The following is a 21,536-nucleotide window of genomic DNA, read 5'->3' on the forward strand; positions in this document are numbered from 1 at the left end:
GCTTTATCGCGGGTCATTACGCTGTCGAAATGTTGTTGTTGAGCGTTTGGCTACGAAGTTTCCCCTGAGGCCCATTAAGCTTATTATCATGGCCTCATTATGCTTTATTTTTTGTCACTCACTTCTCTTGGCCTTTGGGGATCTTGGCTGGTACTGTTAAGTACGGTTTTTACTTTGTTTTCATTGTTACATTTAATTTTTTGACCTTGTGCTTGGATCTTTTGAATTTTGGGGATACTTTCATTTAACTGGAGGTCGGCTCATGTCCCTTCACCGCTCCATGTCGATAGCCTGCCTATCCTCCTACATGTACTGTGACAATTTTTGTTTTATTATGATTTTTTTTTGAGTTATTTGTAGCCTTTACCCCTCTCCCAGGCTTCCTTCTCATGTCGCCTCAGTTAGGTTAGCCTAGGGTTGACTGTCTAACCTTTTCCTTGAGAAAATTAGTTAGAAGGGGGACGATCTCGATCTGTGCGTATGAGTTTCATGGGATCTCATTTCTGTACATGTGTGTTTTATGTCTGGTGCTTCCCTTTGTTTTGGTTTTGACTTGGATATTGCCTCGTCCCACCTCTCTCCTCCTGTTTTCGGCTTTTCACTTAGGCTAATGTTCCTAATGTTAGCTGAATAGTTTAGGTTTACCTCGAGCCTATCTAGTTCAATCCTTCTCTTGGGTTGCCTACCAGTGGTGACCGGAGTGCTCTCCCCCTGTTCACACTTCTTTTTACCGACTATATTTTGTTATTTTGTGGTTTCCAGAAGTCCCCTTCTCTCTCCTTTTGTTATCCTTTGCTCTCTCTCCCCTTGGTTTGTTTTCAAGTTTGTTAACTTTTCCAAGGCTTGAGACAATTATCCTTATTTTTATGTCGGGCCTAAATCCCTCCCTGCATTGATTGATTGTCCTTCGGTGTCTGAGTTGGCACTCCACCTGGAGTCTGAGGTGACCAGAGTGCTCTCCCACCTCCTGTTCACCTCTTTTATCTTTCATTGCTCTCCTGGCGTAGATGTTTTTGCCCTTCTCTCTTTTCTCTCGCTCTTGTCGTGCGACACAGCTTACATAGCTAGGACGCTACTTCAAGGAATCTCTCTAGGCGCCGGGAGTGCTGGGTCCACCCCTGGTCGCTGCTTTGGGTTACCAACCCCCTGGCCTATCCTTCCCCCTTCCTTTACGCCGACTATTTCCCTTCGTGGGTACTTCCTACACGCTCGCGACTCACTGCTGGGATCTCATACGAGGCCAGTTAGCGCTTCTCCACCTAACTGTCTTCCGCTTATTTACTTTAGCCGTTCCCCCTCCCCTTTGCTACTACCCGTTAGGTGTTTCGTTATCTTGTTGGGCTCTCCTTGCTTACTGCCACGGGCGGCGTTTAGTGTTTAGCGGTCGGCGTTTATTCCCACCGCTATCACTGGCTCAGGATATCCTCCTCCGGTTTTCCTCTCTTGGCTCGAGGCGCCACTTCGAACAGTTCATAACCTTTCCATTTTGTTCAAACATGACGCTCCGGAATGTTCGGGCGGATTTGTTTTTATGTCTGAGTTTTGTCCTGTTAGGCCCGGTTTTCTCTCGGTTTCTCAAGGGGTTTTCCTGGTCTGACTAGGCTTTGGCTGCTCGGTACTCTGCCGGCATCCGTTCCAGCATGCCTTTTTCATACGTTTTCGACTGTTTTGCAAGTGCAGGAATGCTCCGCTATCCTACAACAAACCAGCGGTCACGAGTCTATAACTCCCATTCCGGTGCGCAGTCTGTTTGGATTTATAGTTTGGCACGGATGTTGGCGAAGTCTGCTATGCACTCTCCTCGAGCAGGCTTCTTGATGAACCCGTAGGTTTTCATATATACCTGTCCGGTTTAAATACTCCGCCAAACTCCGCCTCATGTGACTTATTCTTGAGCTGGAAGGTTGTAAAATCGCTGCCTCTCTCGAGCAGGCTACTTGATGAATCAGGGTTTTATTACACCAGTCCGGTTTATCGCCGCCGTAAACGCCCTCCTTGGCTTATTGGCTCGTTTGGCACCCGGCAGGTTCGTTATCGCTATGCTCTCCCAAACAGGCTGCCTGATGAACAACAGGTTTCATATATACCTGCGGTTTACCTCCGTCGCTCCCGCTCATGTGGCTTATTAATAGTCGCTCTTTGAACCTCCGTCTCGGGCGGGATTCTCGTTAATTGGTAGGTTTCGCCTAAACCTATCGGTTCTCTGCGCCTCTTGGCTTATTAATAGTTAATCTTTCGGTGTTTGGGCTCTCTCCAGGCGAGATTCTCGTGGATCAGTGGGTTTTTCATACGCCTACTCGATTTCCTCCGCCAAACTCCGTTTCAGCGTAGATTCTGATAAATTGGTAGGTTTCATATACACCTATCCAGTTTTTCCTTAAGCCAAACTCAAGTCTTATATAAATTATTGATAGTTGTTCCTCCAGTGTCTGGGGTTCTAATTTTCCTCCTGGAGGTCCGGCCGAAGTCTCGCACTCCGCCAAGTTAATTGGTTACGGAGGTTTTCTGAAGACGTTATGCCTTTCTGTCCTCAATTCTCGGACCTGTGAACATCGTCCCGAGCGATAAGTAGGTGGAATAACTGAGACAAAACACTCCGCTAGCTCGAATTAGTGAGGCAAACTTTTCCCTTTAGAGATTCGTTACCTTCTCATCCCTTTTCGATGGTTCTAGCCCACCGTCCCTAAGAGTGAAGTCAGTAAAAAAAAAGAAAAAAAAAAGACCACCCTTTTTAAAACCAAGAAGACCATTCAGAGGGCCTCATGACGTCTACGGATCTCTAACTGCAGTGCCATCTCTGAGTTTGGCCTGCGTCTTCTGAAAGTGACGCCCAAAGCAAAGCAAAGCTGATTTACCCCTCCTTCCTTTGTTGAAAACTACTACGGGTCTCCCTTATAAGGAGCTCGTTATGAGGGTCATTGTCAACCTATTAACTGACTATCTACTGGCATGGTCCATGCCTTCCCCTTTCCCAGAGCTTTTAAATCCAAAGAGATTAATCTCAAGACTCATTGTCAATGGATCACCTGTTAAGTCCTGCTCCGTTCTGGAATTCTATCGTTCCGGAGATCCACCTCTTTTCCCCTCCAGTCTGGGAATCTTGGTGTCTTCCTTTATGCTTCCCAGCATGAAGGCACCCTCCTGTCGGTGTGGCACACGTGGAGGTTGGTGGAAGGGCATTTCTTCCTTCGGTCTGGTATCCTCTTATCCGGTTTTACCAGACTGTCAGAACGAGGCATGGCATCTGTCTGGCAGGATCCATAAGTGAGCCCTCAGCTGGGGCTGGACACCATCGCTCCTGAGGACTTAACGAAAGTGGCAGGCGGAGAATTCCAAGTTCACGCCAGCTGTGGGTCTTCCGTGCTCTCTTGAGAGCCCTGTTTCTACCCCTTGTGCTCCGAATGTAGCCCTTTATCAACAGGTTTGTTTTGAAATGTCGTTGAGGCATTTCCGAGACAGATATCACAGATATTCATTAGATCTTAACCCTGGACTCACGCTTAATTTATTCAGCGTGCACAGCTCCTAAGCTTCGGAGTCAATTTGAAAGCTGAAACAGGGTGTAAGTCAGGCTTGCCCCCGTTCCGCCTTGAGCTGAAAAATCTTATGAACGGTTTCACCTGGAGAATTAATCTTTTCCCAGGTGGCGTTGTTACGGCCCATCTGGGGCTACTGTGTGCCCAGAGCCTCCGTTCTCATGGGTGTCTGCCCTCGAAAGCGAAACGGTCTGATCTTGCTGGGACCTGCCCTAAGTCCGGCAAGAAGTTCATGTGGTTCAGAGCCCCTGCTCAGGCAGTGGTGCAGGCTCTTCAGGTCTCTGCCCCTAGACAGCCTGTCAGCTCACTCCCAGCCTCCCACCTCGATGTGTGCGGTTCAGCCAACACATCAGCCCTTTGTAACGCCCGTGTATCTCTGCCTCCCCACGGGGAAAGAGATAGTAATGCCATGGGGTTTTCTTTGCTTCATACGAAAACCTAAGAAAAATTTTCACTAGACATTTGGCAGAGGCTCCTGACCCTCCCGGGGTTATCATAGAGCAGGGATGCATCTGCTCCTCTCCGAAATTGGGAAGGCTCGGCCACGGGAGGGCAACTGACCTCCTCCTGTGAGTATTTCTCATATGGGTGGGAGGCTGTACCATTTTAGGGCCACTGGAACTGGTTCCTGGGCCCAGAGTAGTTATCAGGCCCGGTGGAGCTGGACCGTTGTTCCCCCCAATCAGGTTCAATCAGCCTCCGCCCAGGCGCCCTGGGGTCTTTCGCGGACGGCCTGTCAGGCTTTTTCAGTCTGCAGGAAGTTCCTTCCACTGGAAAATTTTCAGGCGTGTGATTGGTACTCTACACTCCATGCATGGAAGTCTGATTGCTTACAGTCTTGTAGGTTGGCGGATCCTGCCTATAGCCGTGGGCCGTAACCACCTCTATAGACACTTTCAGCGCTTCCACGCACCATCTTGGACATAGAAGGTCCTATCCCTTCTTAGGATTCAGACTCGGGAGCAGAGCGCACCCCTTCAGGTTCATGCCCTCCTCAATGCAGCTCCAGAGTCTTCGCCAGTTTTAGACACTGCCGTAGTTCAGCAGCTCCGGTATTAGGAGGCTATGCTGCTGCATATCTAGTTGCCTGGCTCATTTTTGGGCACCCCCAGCGTGGGGGTGCCTGAGGCGCAAGATTTCATTTATAATCAGTTTCACATAAGTCTTTGGGGCTTCTAAGTAACCAGGAAGGAATCCCACCTGATTCAGGAGGGTAGCCTTCCGTGAGTTATGAATCCAGTGGAAGTGGAAAGAGATAGCTGGGCATCTTATCATTTCATCATCTCAAGCATACCTCTCCCGTGCCCAAGAAAAGGTGTCTGGTTTTCTCCAGTTTGCTTCAGTGACGGTTCTCCTTCTGAAGTCAAAGCTGGAGTTTATGACCCGGGGTATGGTGAGTCAGGGACGTGTCTCCTTGATTCCTCTTGAATAGTGGCCTCCGGCCTTGCACAACTGTCAAGGAGAAGTCAGTTCCTCTCCAGCTTTCCCCTCGGCCTCAGTATTCACACCGTCACCTCTGGCGGGTGAGGTGGTTATTTTTGGCCCAATGGAGTACATGGTACTTAGTCGGTCGCGTTCCGACAGTTCCATATCAACGCTTTGGAGGGCGGTGACAGTCTGCCTGTCCTTGGAAACTCCCCCCCAAGAGGTTAGAGGCTGGTTCTGAACAAAACAGCAAAAGCGCTCAACAGGTGGTTTTGGACTCGGGTGCTCCGTTCAGGTTATGGTTCATTCTTCTCCATAACCAACAGATAGGTGCCTCTGTCTACCACCCTTCGAGCGGGCCAAAAGGTCACTGCTTTTTCCTTATCCAGGGCCTCCCCTGGTGTCGAAAGTCCTTGGCGGAGCATCATTCAGGTAGTCTTGTGACCTTTTCCTGGGCCTGGAAGTAGGTCTGTTTGCAACCCAATTCAGCCACAAACTATCAAGCTGTCCCGTCTGGTAAACTCAGCCTCGTCAGCCCCCTCAAACTCTGATGTCCTGGCTTTGTGGTCTTTGTGAATCTTACAGTTGAGGAGGAAACTGATATTGCAATGTTATTACTGTTTTCCTGAAATCAGTTAAGGGATCCTACTCTACTGCAGTATGGTTCTGCAGTTAAGAAACTAGCACTCTTCACATAGTTTTCAGGCTATAGTACTGATCGATGCATTGGCCTCGAGGAAAGTGTTTTGTTGGAACCAGACTCACAGGCCCTTAACTTTCATCCCTAAGGTCTGTGTTCGTCTAAGAACAGTACTCCATCCAGGTTTCCTGGTCTTTTGAGTAATGTATCGGAGTTAGCTTGGTAACCAACAATCACCTTGTTCTTATCTTTCCTTGTTAAGGAAGTCCCAAAATTTTTAATCAGCTTAGCTTCTGAGTGTTAGTTTTCCTGTACTGTCTGCCCTGTCTGGCGGAACCAATCAGTTGAGTTTGTCTGGTCTCTGGACCAATCATTTGGTTTTCCCCTCTTCAGGGTAGTGTTGTGAATTCCCTCACCCCTAACTTTCTATCTACATTGAAGGTCCTCATTTTCGGTGGTCACCTTGGAGAAGTACTCCTTTTACAAGGTCTGTTTCTGTGTCCAGTTTTCTCCTTGCAGGCTTTTTAGACAGGACCCCATTTTGTCAGGTCCTCTCCTTTAAAAAAGGGGGCACTGTCATTGGGTCTGCTATTAGGCAGGAAATTTTCTTAATACAAGCCTATTCAGGTGCTATTCTAAGCTCATGATCTTAGGCGGTGACCACTTACATTATTTTCATTACATGAACTTAGAGGACCTTACTTATGTTCAGGTAGAATTCTCCTAGTTTTCAACGTTTCTATTTAAGTCTTTAATAGCATAAGAATGATGTTTATTTCTCTGTTACTATTTCACGGGTGACACGGGACTCGATCCAGAAAAAGGTTTTGACAAAGGAAAAATCTATTTCTGGAGGGGCCCGTGGTTGGTGGACCCCTGGTTTTTCATTCTCTCCCTCCCTTGATAAACTTCATTCTAGTGAGGTGGGTGCTAACATGGAACACGGCTAGTGTTGCCTTGTATACAGTCGACGAGTAGTGCATGGGCTTCTATCGCACCTCTCGTTGGGACTTTTGACATTGGGAATCTCTATAGGATAAGGTTCCGTGTTTTGTAGTTCACCCTTTTTCCATACCGACTCCATCTAGTGGAGCTCGCTCTGGGGGTAGTAACTCCAGCATTTCATTTAGCTTTTCTGGTATCTAGCAACAGAATTACCTAGAAATAAGTGCTGAATGGACTATTTCACCCGGTGACACGGGCCCCTCTCCAGAAATAGATTTTTCCTTTGTCAAAATATTTTTTTGTATAGTTTTAAAATCGACCTTACAGATTCATACTTCTCCTCCATCCCAGAGCATGTGCCCGTTTGAGGCCAGTAACACGCCCACATTCTGTTACCTGGTTCCTCAACGATGTTCTAAAATTAGCCGCTGATGCTGATAACTCACAATGCTCTTATCTGGATCTGTTAAGGAAAACCTTGTTTCTGATTAGCTTGGCTTCAGGTGCCAGAATTTCAGAGCTATTGGCTCTCGCTAGAGGTGATGATCATGTTGATTTCCTCCCGTCCGGAGAAGTCCTCCTTTCCCCTGATCATAGGTTCCTAGCTAAAAATGAAGACCCTCAGGACAGGTGGTCCCCCTGGAAGGTGGTGCCTCTTCCTCAGGACCAGTCCTTATGTCCAGTATATACCTTAAAGTCTTATCTACAAAGAACTCTACAGTGTAAGTCGGGTCCTCTTTTTATCAGGGAAAAGGGTGGAACTCTTTCATTGAATGCTATAAGACAGCAAATTCTGTATTTTATTAAACAAGCCAAACGGATTCAGTCCCTAAGGTTCATGATATCCGAAGGCAGTAGCTACCTCTACTAATTATTTTCATAATATGGATTTTGCTGAACTTACCAAGTATACGGGATGGAAATCACCTCTAGTGTTTAAACGCCACTATTTAAAATCACTCGAAGCCCTGAAATTTTCTACAGTGGCTGTGGGGAGTGTCATTCCCCCACCTTAATTATCCTTAATCCTTTTCCTTCCCCCCCGCCCGCCTGCCTCATTTATTTCTCTGCCTGCCTTTCTGGATCAATCATGCCTCACTGCCTTGCTCCTCATAATTGATGCTAGTATTACCCTGGTTATTGTTTGTCTTGGTGATTGGATTTTGATATGCTGTGAGTTTAGATTAACATAGAGGTACTGGAGCGGTTTTTATTTTGCTTCATGTACCTCAATTCCTGATTTTGTATATCTCTCATTGTTCTTAGATTTAAGTTTGCATTTACCTGTTTATACCATTATATTGTGGGTGTCTTTTATTCCACCCCTAATTATATTGTATATCTGTCATTGTGCATTACTCTTAGACTTAAGTTTACATATTCTTCATTGTGTCTTTATATTGTTGGGTGTGTTTTGTTCCACCCGTACTTACCTGTTATTAAATCTATTTTTCCTTGATGAGATATCATAATTAAATCTATTTTTTTCATAGCGTGTGTTTTTGTTCAAATCACCTTTTGTTTTCTTTTGTAGCTTTGCAGTCTTGGCATGATTCTCTGTCACTATTTCACCGGGTGACAGGGCCGAAGCTCAGAAAGGGATTTTGACAAAGGAAAAATCTATTTCTGAGGAGGCCCCGTATCAATCTGACCCTCCCAAGCTGCTTTCCCCCCCTACTTGCACATGCCAAGCCTGGGGGTGGTGCTAGTCTGGAATGAGTGTAGGTGGCGCTGGAGTCGCCGCTTGGCGGGCGGGTGAGTGTGGAGCTGGTACGGCTCTCCGCTCTTTCCGGGGGGTTTTGACATGGGAATGTCTATCGAGTGTAGCTCTGTGGTTGTGATTCTTTCACTCACCCTTGGTAATACCGATGTCTTCCATATAGAAGACGATCGATCTGGGGTAGTAACTCCAGCATTCCTGAAAGCTTTTTTTTCTGGTATACTTAGCAATATTTATACCTAGAAATTCGTGTTAGTATGGAATTTCACCGGGTGACACGGGGCCTCCCTCAGAAATAGATTTTTCCTTTGTCAAAATCCTTTTTTTTAAGGGTAATGTATTAAGCCAACTTTTAAATGAAATCGCATTAACTTAAATTTCATTTAAAGTTAGCTCTTCTAAACATGATTAGGAGTCATGTTGATGTTTAAACTCTAGAAATAAGCATTTATTACTATTTTTAGAGACTGTGCCAAACTTACGCAAAAATTCACCTTGTGTGAGGGGTTCTGGAACCTAACCTTGCGTAAGTTCGGGGTATGACTGTACATGAAAACGTGTAAAGAAATGGATGTGGCCAATATACACAGGAAAAGGTGATGCAATACAGCATGAGACAGGAAAAGGTGATGCAATACAGCATGAGAAATTTAGCAAAACAAGACTGGGAACATGCTACAAAAATGCTTAAGAAGCTGGTAGAAAAGACTTGGAAAAACTAACAATTGTAAATGTAGTTTCAAGACAAAAAAATAAAGAACACTGGCAATCTCTATATCACGGCAATTATGGAAGAGGTGTCACACAAAAGGAAGTGGTTACGCTCTATACTTGTGGCAACTGAAAGGTATTTGACAGGTATACAAAGACAAACAATTAAGTGGGGCACTACATATGAAGGACACCACTGAAAGACTTGTAAAGACAGCGATGTTGCTTTACCATAACACAAGATAATGAAGACTGTGAGTCTTTTACTGTTCTAGAGGCAACATTGGAATACAAAAAAGGCCAGCCTTATGAGATGCATATGCAGATAACCCATAGTTTAAGAGTAGAATCAGAGGAAGTCATCTGAGTAATAATATTTAAAAGGTTGAAGATGGAATAGAGAAGAGAGAACTGAGAACATAGCAAGGAAATAAAACATATGGTCACTGGTAAGGAAGCAAAGGAAAAATTAAAGAAAGGCAAGGAGTTGTGTGAATGTTGAAGGATAGGTGAGAATTTTGTACATCCAAGGTAACAATGGGGTTCTCAGTGATGTTAATGATTGCCAAAATACATGTTGGGTAGGGGATTTTCAATGGCCATTTTGCACACAATGAGCAAACTGAAATGAGCAGGAGGAGGACTATGTGTAAGGAAGAAAGAGATGTAGAAAAAAATTTCTTTTAATTGGGAAATACTGTACACTGGATTATGAAGCAGGTACGTAGCTTCCTGGACAACTAGTAAACAAGAGTATCCAATTGTTACAGCAGCAAAAACTTTAATGTATGTCAGGCCTACATTACTCTACACAGCAAAAATCACAAGCAATAACACATGGATGTGACTACATGATGAAGATTCATGGCTGGAATATATTAGATATATCATATTACAGGTGAGAAGGTTCTAGAGAGATATGTTGCAGAAAGGGAGAGCAACAGCTAGTCAAAATAGTGGTAAATGAGGTAGCAAGATGAACACCATTAGGGAGTCTCCAAAGATGATGGAAAAAAAGCAATGAGGAAAACCTAGACCACTTGGGAATAAAGGCTAAAAGTACTCCAGACACAAGCGTGTGGAAGAAATCATTTCATACCATCATGAAAGAGAATTCTGATATTCATGATGGTCACTGCTCAAATCTAAAATCCTGTTCAATTGACTGAGCAAAGGATCCTAATCTTTACACAGTACAATATTGCATATTACATGCAATTTTCAATTAACCTGTTTACTCACTTGTAACTAAAGCATAAATAATAGTCTCACTAAAAATTCTATGTAACAGGGCTACAGTTAGATGCAATCTACTCACTCAAATTTATTGAAGAGACTGTATACAGTCTTGTTGTACTGTTTAAATTTTGCTAGCTTCTCCTTTGCATATGGTGTGATAAGTGTGTCAGGATCAACTTCCTCTATACCATGTTCAATAGCAAACTTATTAGCACCTTCCCCTGTGGAAAAAAAATCATTAACAAACTTGGAATGTACCATATTGTGCTTCACTGCTATACGACAAGAAAAAAATACTAAAGACTAATGTTAACTTCTACAATGTCAAGGTCAGCAAGTCATCAGCTTAACTAGTTAATTCAGTCTGAAAATTCATATATCAGTTTTATAACCCACTGTATTTCTTTAGTATTTTGGTAAGGATGGCTTCTTTACAATTCTAACAAAATTCTTCAAATTATTATTTACTCCAAATACACATGAAGACCACATTTTTTAAAACAATATTTGACTCCTTTAATGCCAGTCTGCCTCATCAAGTCCATGTACCTAAGTCAGAAATGATTAGTAACTCTCACAGTATTTAGTAGTTTAAAAAGCATCTAATTATAAGAGACCATCTCTACCTAGCCATGAATTGCCCTCTCTCTCCAGTGACAAAAACATGATGTCACACCTTGTGACATCATTCTCCTGTCTGGGTCTGCGATGATTAAGGCTCCACATTAATACTGTAAATATTTTCAGACATAAACATCCTACATGTGAATGATGACCCAACTGAATGTGTGCAGCATACCAACCAAAACAGCCATGAACTCATAATAGTGCAACCTTTTTTCCTTTTTAAATTTTGTTTGTTTGTTGAAACTTGGGTGCTTCTTCAAGGTCAGACCATCTCTGACACCAGGAAATCCAGTATATTTGAAACCTTGGATTTCATTAACTAGAGACTTGAAAAAGTCTGTATGATAATTTCAACTTGTTAATTTTGCATAACATTTAACATCACATACAAGGCATTTTTTTCTCACTACCCTACGATTAAAACTCCTAACTAAAAAATTATTAGTGATTAGACACAATGTTCTGCACTGTATGGTACTACCAAAAGAACCAAGAGCTTGATATTAATTTCTGTCAGTCCAATAACCACTTGGACGTACAAATAAGCAAAGTTTTATTACAGTCGACATTAATTTTTTAACACTTGCAAAAGACATGAAGGTAAACATTTCACTGGTAATAAAATTAATAACTGTCTTCGGATAATGGAAAGTACAAGGAAAAACCAAATAGCACCACAATCAGATCTATGAAATTACCTCGCTCTAATAATTTGTGTGAAACTGCTGTCCCTTATATCTTCAGAATCATCAACAATCTAATTCAACTCACCAACAAGAAGGACATGAGGGGTTTTCTCCATGACAAGCCTTGCAACCTTTACAGGATTCTTAACATTACGAATTGCTCCAACTGCACCTGCTTTCATTGTTGTGCCTTCCATTATTATGGCATCCATTTCTACTTGTTCATCAAAAGTAAGAACACTTCCTGTTCCTGCAAGAAAAACAGGCACTTGTAATAGTAATATTAGTAGTACAGTATTAATATACAGTAATGGTAATTTAATATAAAGATAACAATCATTTTGATGGGATAGAGTTTCACTACGATATCTCAGCCAAACTTTAAAAAAAACTGTACACCTACAAATTAAGATGAGACTAAGTTAGCTGTTGAAAGATAAAAATACTTAATTTAGTATTTATTTTTTAAATACTTACCTCTCATTATATAGAGCTATAATTCCATGCCAGCATGAGTTAGACAGATTACAAAAGAAAAATGAGAGCACTTGGTTCTCTATGAATATCCATTTTCTATTCACCTACTTCCCCCAACCCCCAACAGATGACTGATAGGTACAAATACCCATAGCCAGTCAGTCTATTTCCGTCCACTTGGAATGTGGGGAGGTAAGGAGGGCAAATTATGTAATGGAGAGGTATTTAAAAAGTAAATACTGAACTGGCACTTTCATAATCAAATTGTTTCATATATACTTACCAAGTAATTACATGGCTTATGTTTCTAACTCACACGGCAGCTTAAATTTTGAAATTCATGGTAGCGCTTCTATTGTTTTAGAGTAGGTGATGACACCCCGCCCACTTTCAGGGGAGAATAGGTACAACACAGCTGAAGAGACCAATGTGTTTGTGCCCTATGTCCATGAGAGGGAGGAGGGAGGGCTCTGATTGTGTAATTACTTGGTAAGTATATATGAAACTTAATTTTACTTTGGAAATACCATTTTCATATAAGTAACTTACCAAGTAATCACATAGCTGAATCCCATACTGACAGGAGGTGGGATGCATGGACATATTCTACTCCAAAAAATTCATTATGGAAAAAAATTTTGAAAGAGAAAAGGTAGCTTGTTGTAACCTTGCCTGGTAAGAGAGCTACTGCAGGAAGATACTGCCTCTGGTTGGTGCTCATCTTAACCCATAGTGGCATGGAGGTATAGCTGTGGAGTGCCTCTACTTCAGTGGGAGCTCTGTAGTGAAGGAGTATTCCGATGGCTAGCAAAGCATCAGAGGAAGTTAAGCTGCGAAGGAGTTATCCTATGGCTAGCAAAATTTCAAAAAGTGCCCTTGCCCAGGGTGCATTACCATAATAAAAGGCAACCAGACAATGCTGTCACCTACACCAAATTAAAAATCCCACTACCCATCCATTAAAAAATGGCTGGGTACTCCAGGTACACAGTACCCCAGGCTCCCCAAGACTTGACAGCCTATATCAAGGCAAAAAGATGGAGAACAGGAGAATAACGGCCATGCTTCATCCCCCAATACCATGCCAGTCACAGATAACGGACCCAGGGTACGTACTACAGTTCTCGAACATAATGTGTCACAAACACTGATTTACACTTCAAAAAAGTTGATTGAAGAATCGCAGATATGGACATGTTATGTTTAAAAGCCAACGAGGTAGCAACAACTCTAATTTCGTCCAGGTGTTTTTTCCTGTTCCAACTGGCCTTCAGGAAGAATTGCAGTACCCTCATGTGGAGTCTTCCAAGACTGACAAACTTTTCAACGGATGCAGGATTCCTAAGATACTCATCCACCTGTTGGCTGAGCAGGACAGGAGGGAGAGGAAACTGCGGACCATCTGAAGGCATGATTGGACTCTTTTGGGGGACGGAAAAGCCTGAAAACTCAGAGTTGATAGTCATCCCCAAATAGAGAATTACTTGAGTTGGAGTCAGTTGAGATTTTGGTGAGCTGATGAGTAAACCCAGCTCCTGGGGACCGCAAACAGATGGTTATGAAAACCCCCTGTGCTGACATCCTTGACCACCTCTACAGCTCTTTTCTTGAGAAGAGAAGAGACCTCTTCCGCAAAGGGACAAATACCTCTCTGAGCCCACTGAGTAGTCTGTCAATGCGATGGGCGTCGACATTAAGGGAGGATTCTCCCTGAATGGGATGAAGTAGCCCTCTTTCAGAACAATCGAAATCCACTGCTCTACACCTTTGGCTTCCCATGTCTCCCAGAAATGGAGAAGCCTGGCACACGGAGGACAGGATCTTTACTTACGAGCGGAAGGTTTAGTGGGGGCCTTTTTAAGTGGTCTGACCAAGCACACATTAGAGAGGGGTCTGGGCTGGAATCTTGCCCTACTGCCACAAAAGGGTTGTTGTTGGAGTGGCAAGACTGTTTTAGCACCAAACAAGGCTGGCTCTTTGGGACATTTGGCTGACTGAGCCAGAAGATCTTGAGTAGATTTCTTTTGAAGATCTGAGGCTATCTCCTGAACTGTGGCTCGAGGAAAAAGATGATGATCCAACGGTGAAGAAAGGAGTGCAGATTTCTGGGTGCAAGCAACACTTTTGGTGGTGAAAGAACACCAAAGTTCCCTCTTCTTCAGTACACCCATGGAAAACAAGGACGCCAACCAACTCCAGGGAGCCGTCCTTAATGACTTCGTCTGTGCAGGAAAGCACACCCAGCCAGTCTGCAGACAAGTCCTCTGCAAGATCACCACAGTCTTCTATCTTCTTTGCAAGAGCACCAGCAGTCCAGTCTAAAAAACTAAGCATTTCAAATATTTTACAAACATTTTTCACTAAATGGTTTAATTCCGTAAAAGAGAACATGATTGTGGCAGGATTTTAAAACACAAAAACAATACAATAACACAGATACACTGAACATATAACCACATACAATACTGTACTCCTGCTGATCCTCGGTTGTTGGGGAGATGGTTGAGGGTGTCCACGGTCGCCAACACAGTAGACAAAATTACACAAACAACCGGAAAACAGACTTCAACCAAAAAACGAGCAAAAGAAAGAGACACATGCACAGACAACAATGACATCCAACAGAAAACACTCGACTCAATGGAACATACAATAATCCACCATCAATGTCCGCTTGCACAGAACTCAGCTCAAGACTCTCTGCTAAAACCGAAAAAACTCCTTGACATTTGGTAAAGACAGACAGCAACGTAAACAAACTCGAACTAAAGACCCTCATCCTCTACCAACAACCAAGCACTCACTAACAACAATTACACTATCTCTCTCTCTCTCTCTCTCTCTCTCTCTCTCTCTCTCTCTCTCTCTCTCTCTCTCTCTCTCTGAAAACGTTGGAAATGCTAAATACAAACAAATCTATTCATCCCCCTAATTCTCCCCCTTTTAGCATTTTCCCAACCAACACCTTCACACTGCATTCAAATCGCCCACGTAACACCCATGGATGCTCACTGGCAGGTCCTTTGAACGTTGGGCACGCATCATTCTCTCAGACTAGCTCTCTCTTCCAGCAACATTCAGATATACATTTTCTCCTCCATTCTCTCTCAGATTCACGCTTCCTCTTCTTCACTATTACCACTTCAATTTCATCCACAATCCTCATCTATACCCCAAACTCGTTTCCCAAATACCTCCCCAATTCCTCGACTAACCCATCCCATTCGCTCATTGACCTTTCCAATTCTTGCACCCATTCATTCATGCTTTCAATCACTCGTCTATCACTGCTACACTCTCTTACTCTTACACTTCCGCTCCACCTCAACGTTCACTTACCCTACACATTCAGTCAACTCGAGCTATATCAAACCCGTGATATGCTATAATGCTCTATTCATACCATCCCATTCATCCGTGTTACACGCTTTATCACTCATTTTCACTTTGGCATTCGCACCCCTATCATTAATAACTTCACGATCACTCCGTTCACTTACGTTCTTCCCTTTCTTACGTTTCCTACCATACTTATCAAAACAAATCGCTGATCCTCCATACACAAGACTCTCATGCATACTTGGTTTCACCCACATTGATTTCAACCATTTATACACCCCATTCTCTCACATATTCAGTGCATCCTTCCATCTCACGCACTGGTTATGATGCGCTCGTATTCTCTCACACTACCATCTGCCACATGCTTCCCTACAACATAACTAAGCCCACTGGGACCAACTTCCAACACCTCATCGGACCCTCAAATTTTTGCATGACTATTTACATTCAACCGCCTCTCTCGATTACTTCTTTCAACACTTTCTCGCCCACCTTGTAACTTTCAAACCTCATGCGCCTTCTTCCATACCTCCCTATCATTCTCAGATATACCCAATCTAGGTCTCACTATCTTTTCAAAATTTAACACATATTTACACGGAGACATACCAATGCCCTTATGCACGGTGGCGTTGTATACCCACAACGCTTCGCCCAACATTTATCCCAATCATTATCACATTCACTCATCATAATGTAATATCTCTGTCAACGTTCCTCACCGCTCGTTCTGCCAATCCCATTACACTGGGCATATATACGGCGTAGAGTACACATGCTCTATGCCCCAATCACAAAACATTTGCTCAAACTCCATCCAACAAATTCAGACCCATTGTCACTCAACATTCGTCGGCTTGCACACACACATTGGCAACATCATTTGACCCACCATTCGCTACAGTCTCACTCTTTTTGTTCAATCGCTGATATGCAAACTTACTCAAATGATCTACCATTACAACCATTTTCCCATGCCCTCTAGCCGTCAGGCAACGACACAATCAATCACAACCATCTCAAATAACTCTTTCATCTGCAATCGCACACAGGTGGATTCCATGCACACTGATACTTACCCTTCTGACAGTCCGCTGCACGTAATTGCTACATCCGCACAAATTTTACTCAATCCAGGAACATAAATCTCTCTCTCATATTCCATAATTTATTTTTCCCCAGATGCTCAAACCTATCATGCACCAATAAACACATACCCATCGGCTGCGTCTTCCGAAAATACTGGCACATACACTTCCCATCCCATATTCCTTCCCTGATGCAAAAAAATAAGCTATACCTTACATACAACAAATCTCTAGCACTTCGCTATACACTTCTAACTCAGACGGCCAACTTCCTACTCTTACACCTCCCTAACACACACTCTTAACATATTTATTTTCATGCACTGATTTTGCATCTGTAATTTCCTCTTCACTCAACAAATCATTTCACCCTTGCAATATCTACCATACCTACAAAACTAGTTTTAGACACATCCCCTCCTTTAACCTTTCAAGTTATTTCCCTGCCGCCCTTTCCTAAAAATTCCCTCCCGACATCCACACTTATGCATTCTCAAAAACTCATCCCAATAAAATATCATATTTATTATTCGTACTCTCAATCACACAAAAATCACTTTCATCCATCACTACACCCCCAATTTCTAACCGTTCACACCCTTCCAACCACTGCTACCCCTAAATTTCCAATCCCTCTTACTTCCCTGACAATTTCTAATCTCTCACGTATTCCTCAATTTCTCCATCCATTCTAAATATGAAATTCATACTACACCCTGTATCTACTAAGGCAATCAATCTTACTCCTTACAACACACTTGCACACTCATGCACTCGTCAGTCTTCCAGCAAAACCTCCTCATGCAACAACCCCTCACGCATGCATCACACGCACCGCCATCCTGGGAGGATCACCCAGGGCTGAACCCCTTCACACTCAGTTTCCGAATCTGCTGTCACAGTCACCCTCTTTCGTCTACATACACTTGATACATGCCCTTCCATTCCATTCGACACACTTCGCTCGGTTCTGAACACATTCTGATAATGCCCATTCTTACCACAGTTGCCACATATTACATTCACTGGCAACCCCTACAACCATTAGCAATATGACCCACCTGTCACACCTGTAGCATTTAACCCCTATCTTCGTACACCCCTACCAAATGTCCCGATTGCCCATACCCGAAACATCGCTCCTAAAAGCCCACCTACACTCATTTCACTGTATGTCCCTTCCACATCCATCCCAAACACTCCCGCCGACTTCCACTCATCGACCTTCCCTTTGTACAATCTATCCCTAACCCGCCAACCCGTTGTTCCCTTGCCAAACCCACCATTCATCCTCACTGGCACTCCACATTACTTGCTCTTACACTCCTATCTATTACACTATCGGCCATTCTCATTGGGCCCCCAACACTGCATCCCTAAAGCCTGGAACTCTGGTACTCTCCTCATCTACCCCCAGCCCTTACACTTTTACTTCTGCTCTCTTTATAACCCTGTCAAGCTCATAATCTTCTACAATTTCCAAAATTTCTCGTCCATCTTTTCTTCTCCTTCCGCTAAGTTCACAAATTCTCTAACTCCATCTGGCACTGTCCCTAACAACTTCCGTACCAACTCTCACATTCATCTATCCCATCATCCCAAACTTCTTCCCTTGCCAACGTCTCCAGCCTACAAGCATACAGTGACAAGGTTTCCCAGCTTTCATTCTGCCTCATCAAATTCATTCTTCCTCTTATATTTAACACTGGCCATCGCCTCGCTGCTCAACTAGTCTACTTTTTCACCTTGTCATACTCAACATCCCCCCACACCATAATAACCCCATACATATCACAAAACCCAGTCAAATATTCTCTAATTCTCGTGGCCCACACTCTTACTTATACTTATCCTGACAAAACTTTCATACTCCCTAAAGAAATGCCATACATCCCTACTTCCATACTCATTATACTTTTCACAATCGTACCTCCCTCACATACATAGCCTTTCTCACTTCTCACTTCTTTCTCACTTCACCTCACTCGCTTACTTTCACTCTGTCCTTTCCCTACCCTCTTCCGAATACAAATATCCACTTCCGCACTACATTCATCTTACCTCATTCACTCTTCTTCCTCTTTATCCACTTTTATCCACTCACCTCCATCCACCTCACTATCACTACTGCCTTCACCCTCCTTCTTTCCTGCCTTTCCACTTCCTTTACCCTTCTTACAGTTTCCTTTCCCTTTCCCTTCTTCCCTTCTTCTTCCCTGACTTATCCTTTACTTTCCCTCTGTTCCTTCCCCTTGCTTTTCATTCCCCTTTTCCTTGTACCCTGCCTCTCATTCCTCTGTTTCCTATTCCCATATCGCCATCACTCACGCCCATCCACTTCTTCCTCCTTTCTTCTCTCTTTGCCCCTTCACATTCCAGAGAACTCGCAACAGCCCCTTCTCCAAACCACATGAACATACCTTTCACCATTTCTTCCACACCTTTTCATCATTCCCTCCAACTTTTTATCCATCCTCTCTTCCATTCTCTTCGGACTCTTTCATCTCCCCTTTCATTTCTTCTTTGCACTTAGCATTTCCCCATCTCCTCCAACTGACTCCTCAACTCCTCATTCTCACTCCTCAGCCTCCCATTCTCCTCCTCCAGCCTACCCTGGAGTTCCCTAGCCACCGGAGTTCCTCTCCAGTTTCTCTATCTCACTCATCCTGACCTCTTACCTCACCTCTACCCACCACAAACAATCCTAACGGGCTATTATGGCAACAGCCCCGTTGGCGCCAAACACATGGACGGATTTAAACACAAAACAATACAACACAGATACACCAAACATATATAACCACATACAATACTCACTGATCCTCGGTTGCTGGAGATATTGAGGGTGTCCACGGTCACAACACAGTAGACAAAATTAAAAACAACCGGAAAACAGACTTCCAAAAAAAATGAGCAAAAAGAAAGAGACACATGTACAGACAAATAATGACATCCAACGAAACACTGACTCACGGAAATACAATAATCCACCATCAATGTCCGCCTTGCACAGAACTCAGCTCAAGACTCTCTCAAACCGAAAAAACTCCCTCGACATTTGCACAGACAGCACCGTAAACAAACTCAACTAAAGACCCTCATCCCTCTACAACAACGAAGCACTCACTAACGACAATTACACTCCTCTCTCTCTCAAAACGTTGGGAAAATTTGCTAAATACAAACAAATCTATTCATCCCTCTATATGATCTTTGGCCGACGAGGCTGACCTTGAGACGAACTCAATGCGCCCAGAGAAGTCCCCTTGGGAGGAGGCAGCAACTCCAAAAGAAGGAGCTTCTCCAATGGCGTAAGAGAGATATCTCCTATGTGAAAGATGAGGAGGAGGAGAACAGAAGACCGCCTTGCACTCCTCTCTCTTCTCCGAGAGCCACTCTCCAGTGTCTCTCACAGCTTTCCTGGATGAGGAGGTCAGTATCCTCTTAGGAACCCTAGAACTCTCAACAGGCTGGTTCCTCATCAAGAACGCAGAAGCAGGAGAAGCCGGGGCAACTGGAGAGAAGAAAGACAGAAAAGCGACCAAGAAATACCTGTGAAGAACTGCATACACCATGGGAGTAGGTGCCTGGTTGAGAACCTTGTCATCTGAAGAAATCGGAGAAGGAGACAAGTCCGGAGGGTCCTTTGTTACTGCAGGTGTCCTCTGAAGAAGGCCCAGAATGTCATCAAGTTGGCACTGAATGGGTGCCAGTGAAGGATCATGCTCCACATGAGCAGGAGTAATTGCAGCAGGCAACTTAAGAGGTGGCACTTGGCACTCGGAGCGTGGCATCGAGCGTACAGAAGGTGGCACCAAGCGCTCAGAAACTGGCACTCAGCGCTCGGATGCTGAGCGCCTAGAAGACAACGATGGGTGCATTTGGGAACTGGATAGGCACTTGGGTGCCAAATACTGGTGCTCTTCCATTGGACGCTCAGGAGAAAAACATTCTGGGTTGGCCCAGAAGCTACAAGACGAGCTGAAGACTGCGCTCAGGCTCCTTGAGTTGCTTACAGAGAGGCAGAGAATAGCGATCTGCAACCGCTACAAGCTTCTTCAAAGGTCGGGATTCATCACAGAAGCGCCATCAGCGCCTCTTATCTGGCTAGAATCCAAAACACTGGAAGAAAGGTCAAGCACATCCTTTAAGACACCTTTCCACTGGCTGTCCACCGAGACCTGGGACCATCCAACAAGCCCGACTGAGGGGGCGAATACCCATGGGCAAACCCTGCTGCCTCCCTTGGACTCCCAGTGTGCCTCCTCCCAAGTTTAGGGGAGTCTTACAGTGACCTTTGTCCAAGAACGTCAACAGGACAAGTAGCCACCTCCTCCACTGACACTGCACTTTCACTTTAACTTCTGACACACACTATCTATAAGGACTCTCACAGACAGCCCTGACTGAGCCATAGAATTAACTATGAGACCAAACTTCTGGTCAACACAGGCTTCGAGACTGGCAATGGCATTAGGGTTGGAAGTGTGGTGATAGCTAAGAATTCTGAAATTCTAAGTGTTAATCAAAATAACGATAGAGAGAGAGAGAGAAACCTTCCATTGTTAGACACTGATAGTTAAGAGAGAGAGGGAAAAGCAAAACAGGATATGTTATATAAACAGGGTGAGTATAATCGTTGAAATCACTGAAGGAATGACGATCGAAGCCAAGGTGTCATGAATAAAATCATTAAACAACCTCACCTGTGAAGCTTAGCTATGCAAATCGAGCCGGAAATCTTAGACTTCCGGTGACATAATTAGTTCCACCTACAGTACTAAGGAGGAGTTAATTGTTCTGATTACACCCAGAGGAAGTCTTTAGATAACTTCAACCAATTAAGCATCAACAAAGGTGGGGGCAGAAACACGATCCCCACATACTGGGGGTTGGACAATCGACTTCCAAAAATCCTTAAGAAGTCCAATTCTGAGGGGGAGCAGCAGATAAGAAAGAGAAGTAAAGACAGCAGATAAGAGAGGAGAAGGAGCAGACAAGGAGCAGCTAAGGCACAAAGAAGAAGGCGTGAGGTTGCAAGCCTCACCAATTGTGGCTTGATTTAAGAAGACAGGCTCACATTGACTCACCTTATATTTC

At 43.9% G+C, this 21,536-nt stretch overlaps 1 protein-coding gene across 2 annotated transcripts in view; it reads right to left on the reverse strand.

Moving 5' to 3' along the window:
- Positions 1–21,536, reverse strand: part of LOC136838960 (isoaspartyl peptidase/L-asparaginase) — a 191,354-nt gene that overhangs the window by 58,337 nt on the left and 111,481 nt on the right. For both annotated transcript variants that reach the window (XM_067104660.1, XM_067104655.1), the window contains exons 5-6: positions 11,615–11,779; positions 10,296–10,437 (exon numbers count right to left, since the gene is read on the reverse strand). In XM_067104660.1, coding sequence (XP_066960761.1) covers positions 10,296–10,437; positions 11,615–11,779 — 307 coding nt within the window. The remainder of the gene's footprint in view (positions 1–10,295; positions 10,438–11,614; positions 11,780–21,536) is intronic.

Source organism: Macrobrachium rosenbergii, chromosome 1 (assembly GCF_040412425.1).
Source record: "Macrobrachium rosenbergii isolate ZJJX-2024 chromosome 1, ASM4041242v1, whole genome shotgun sequence".
NCBI lineage: Eukaryota > Metazoa > Arthropoda > Malacostraca > Decapoda > Palaemonidae > Macrobrachium > Macrobrachium rosenbergii.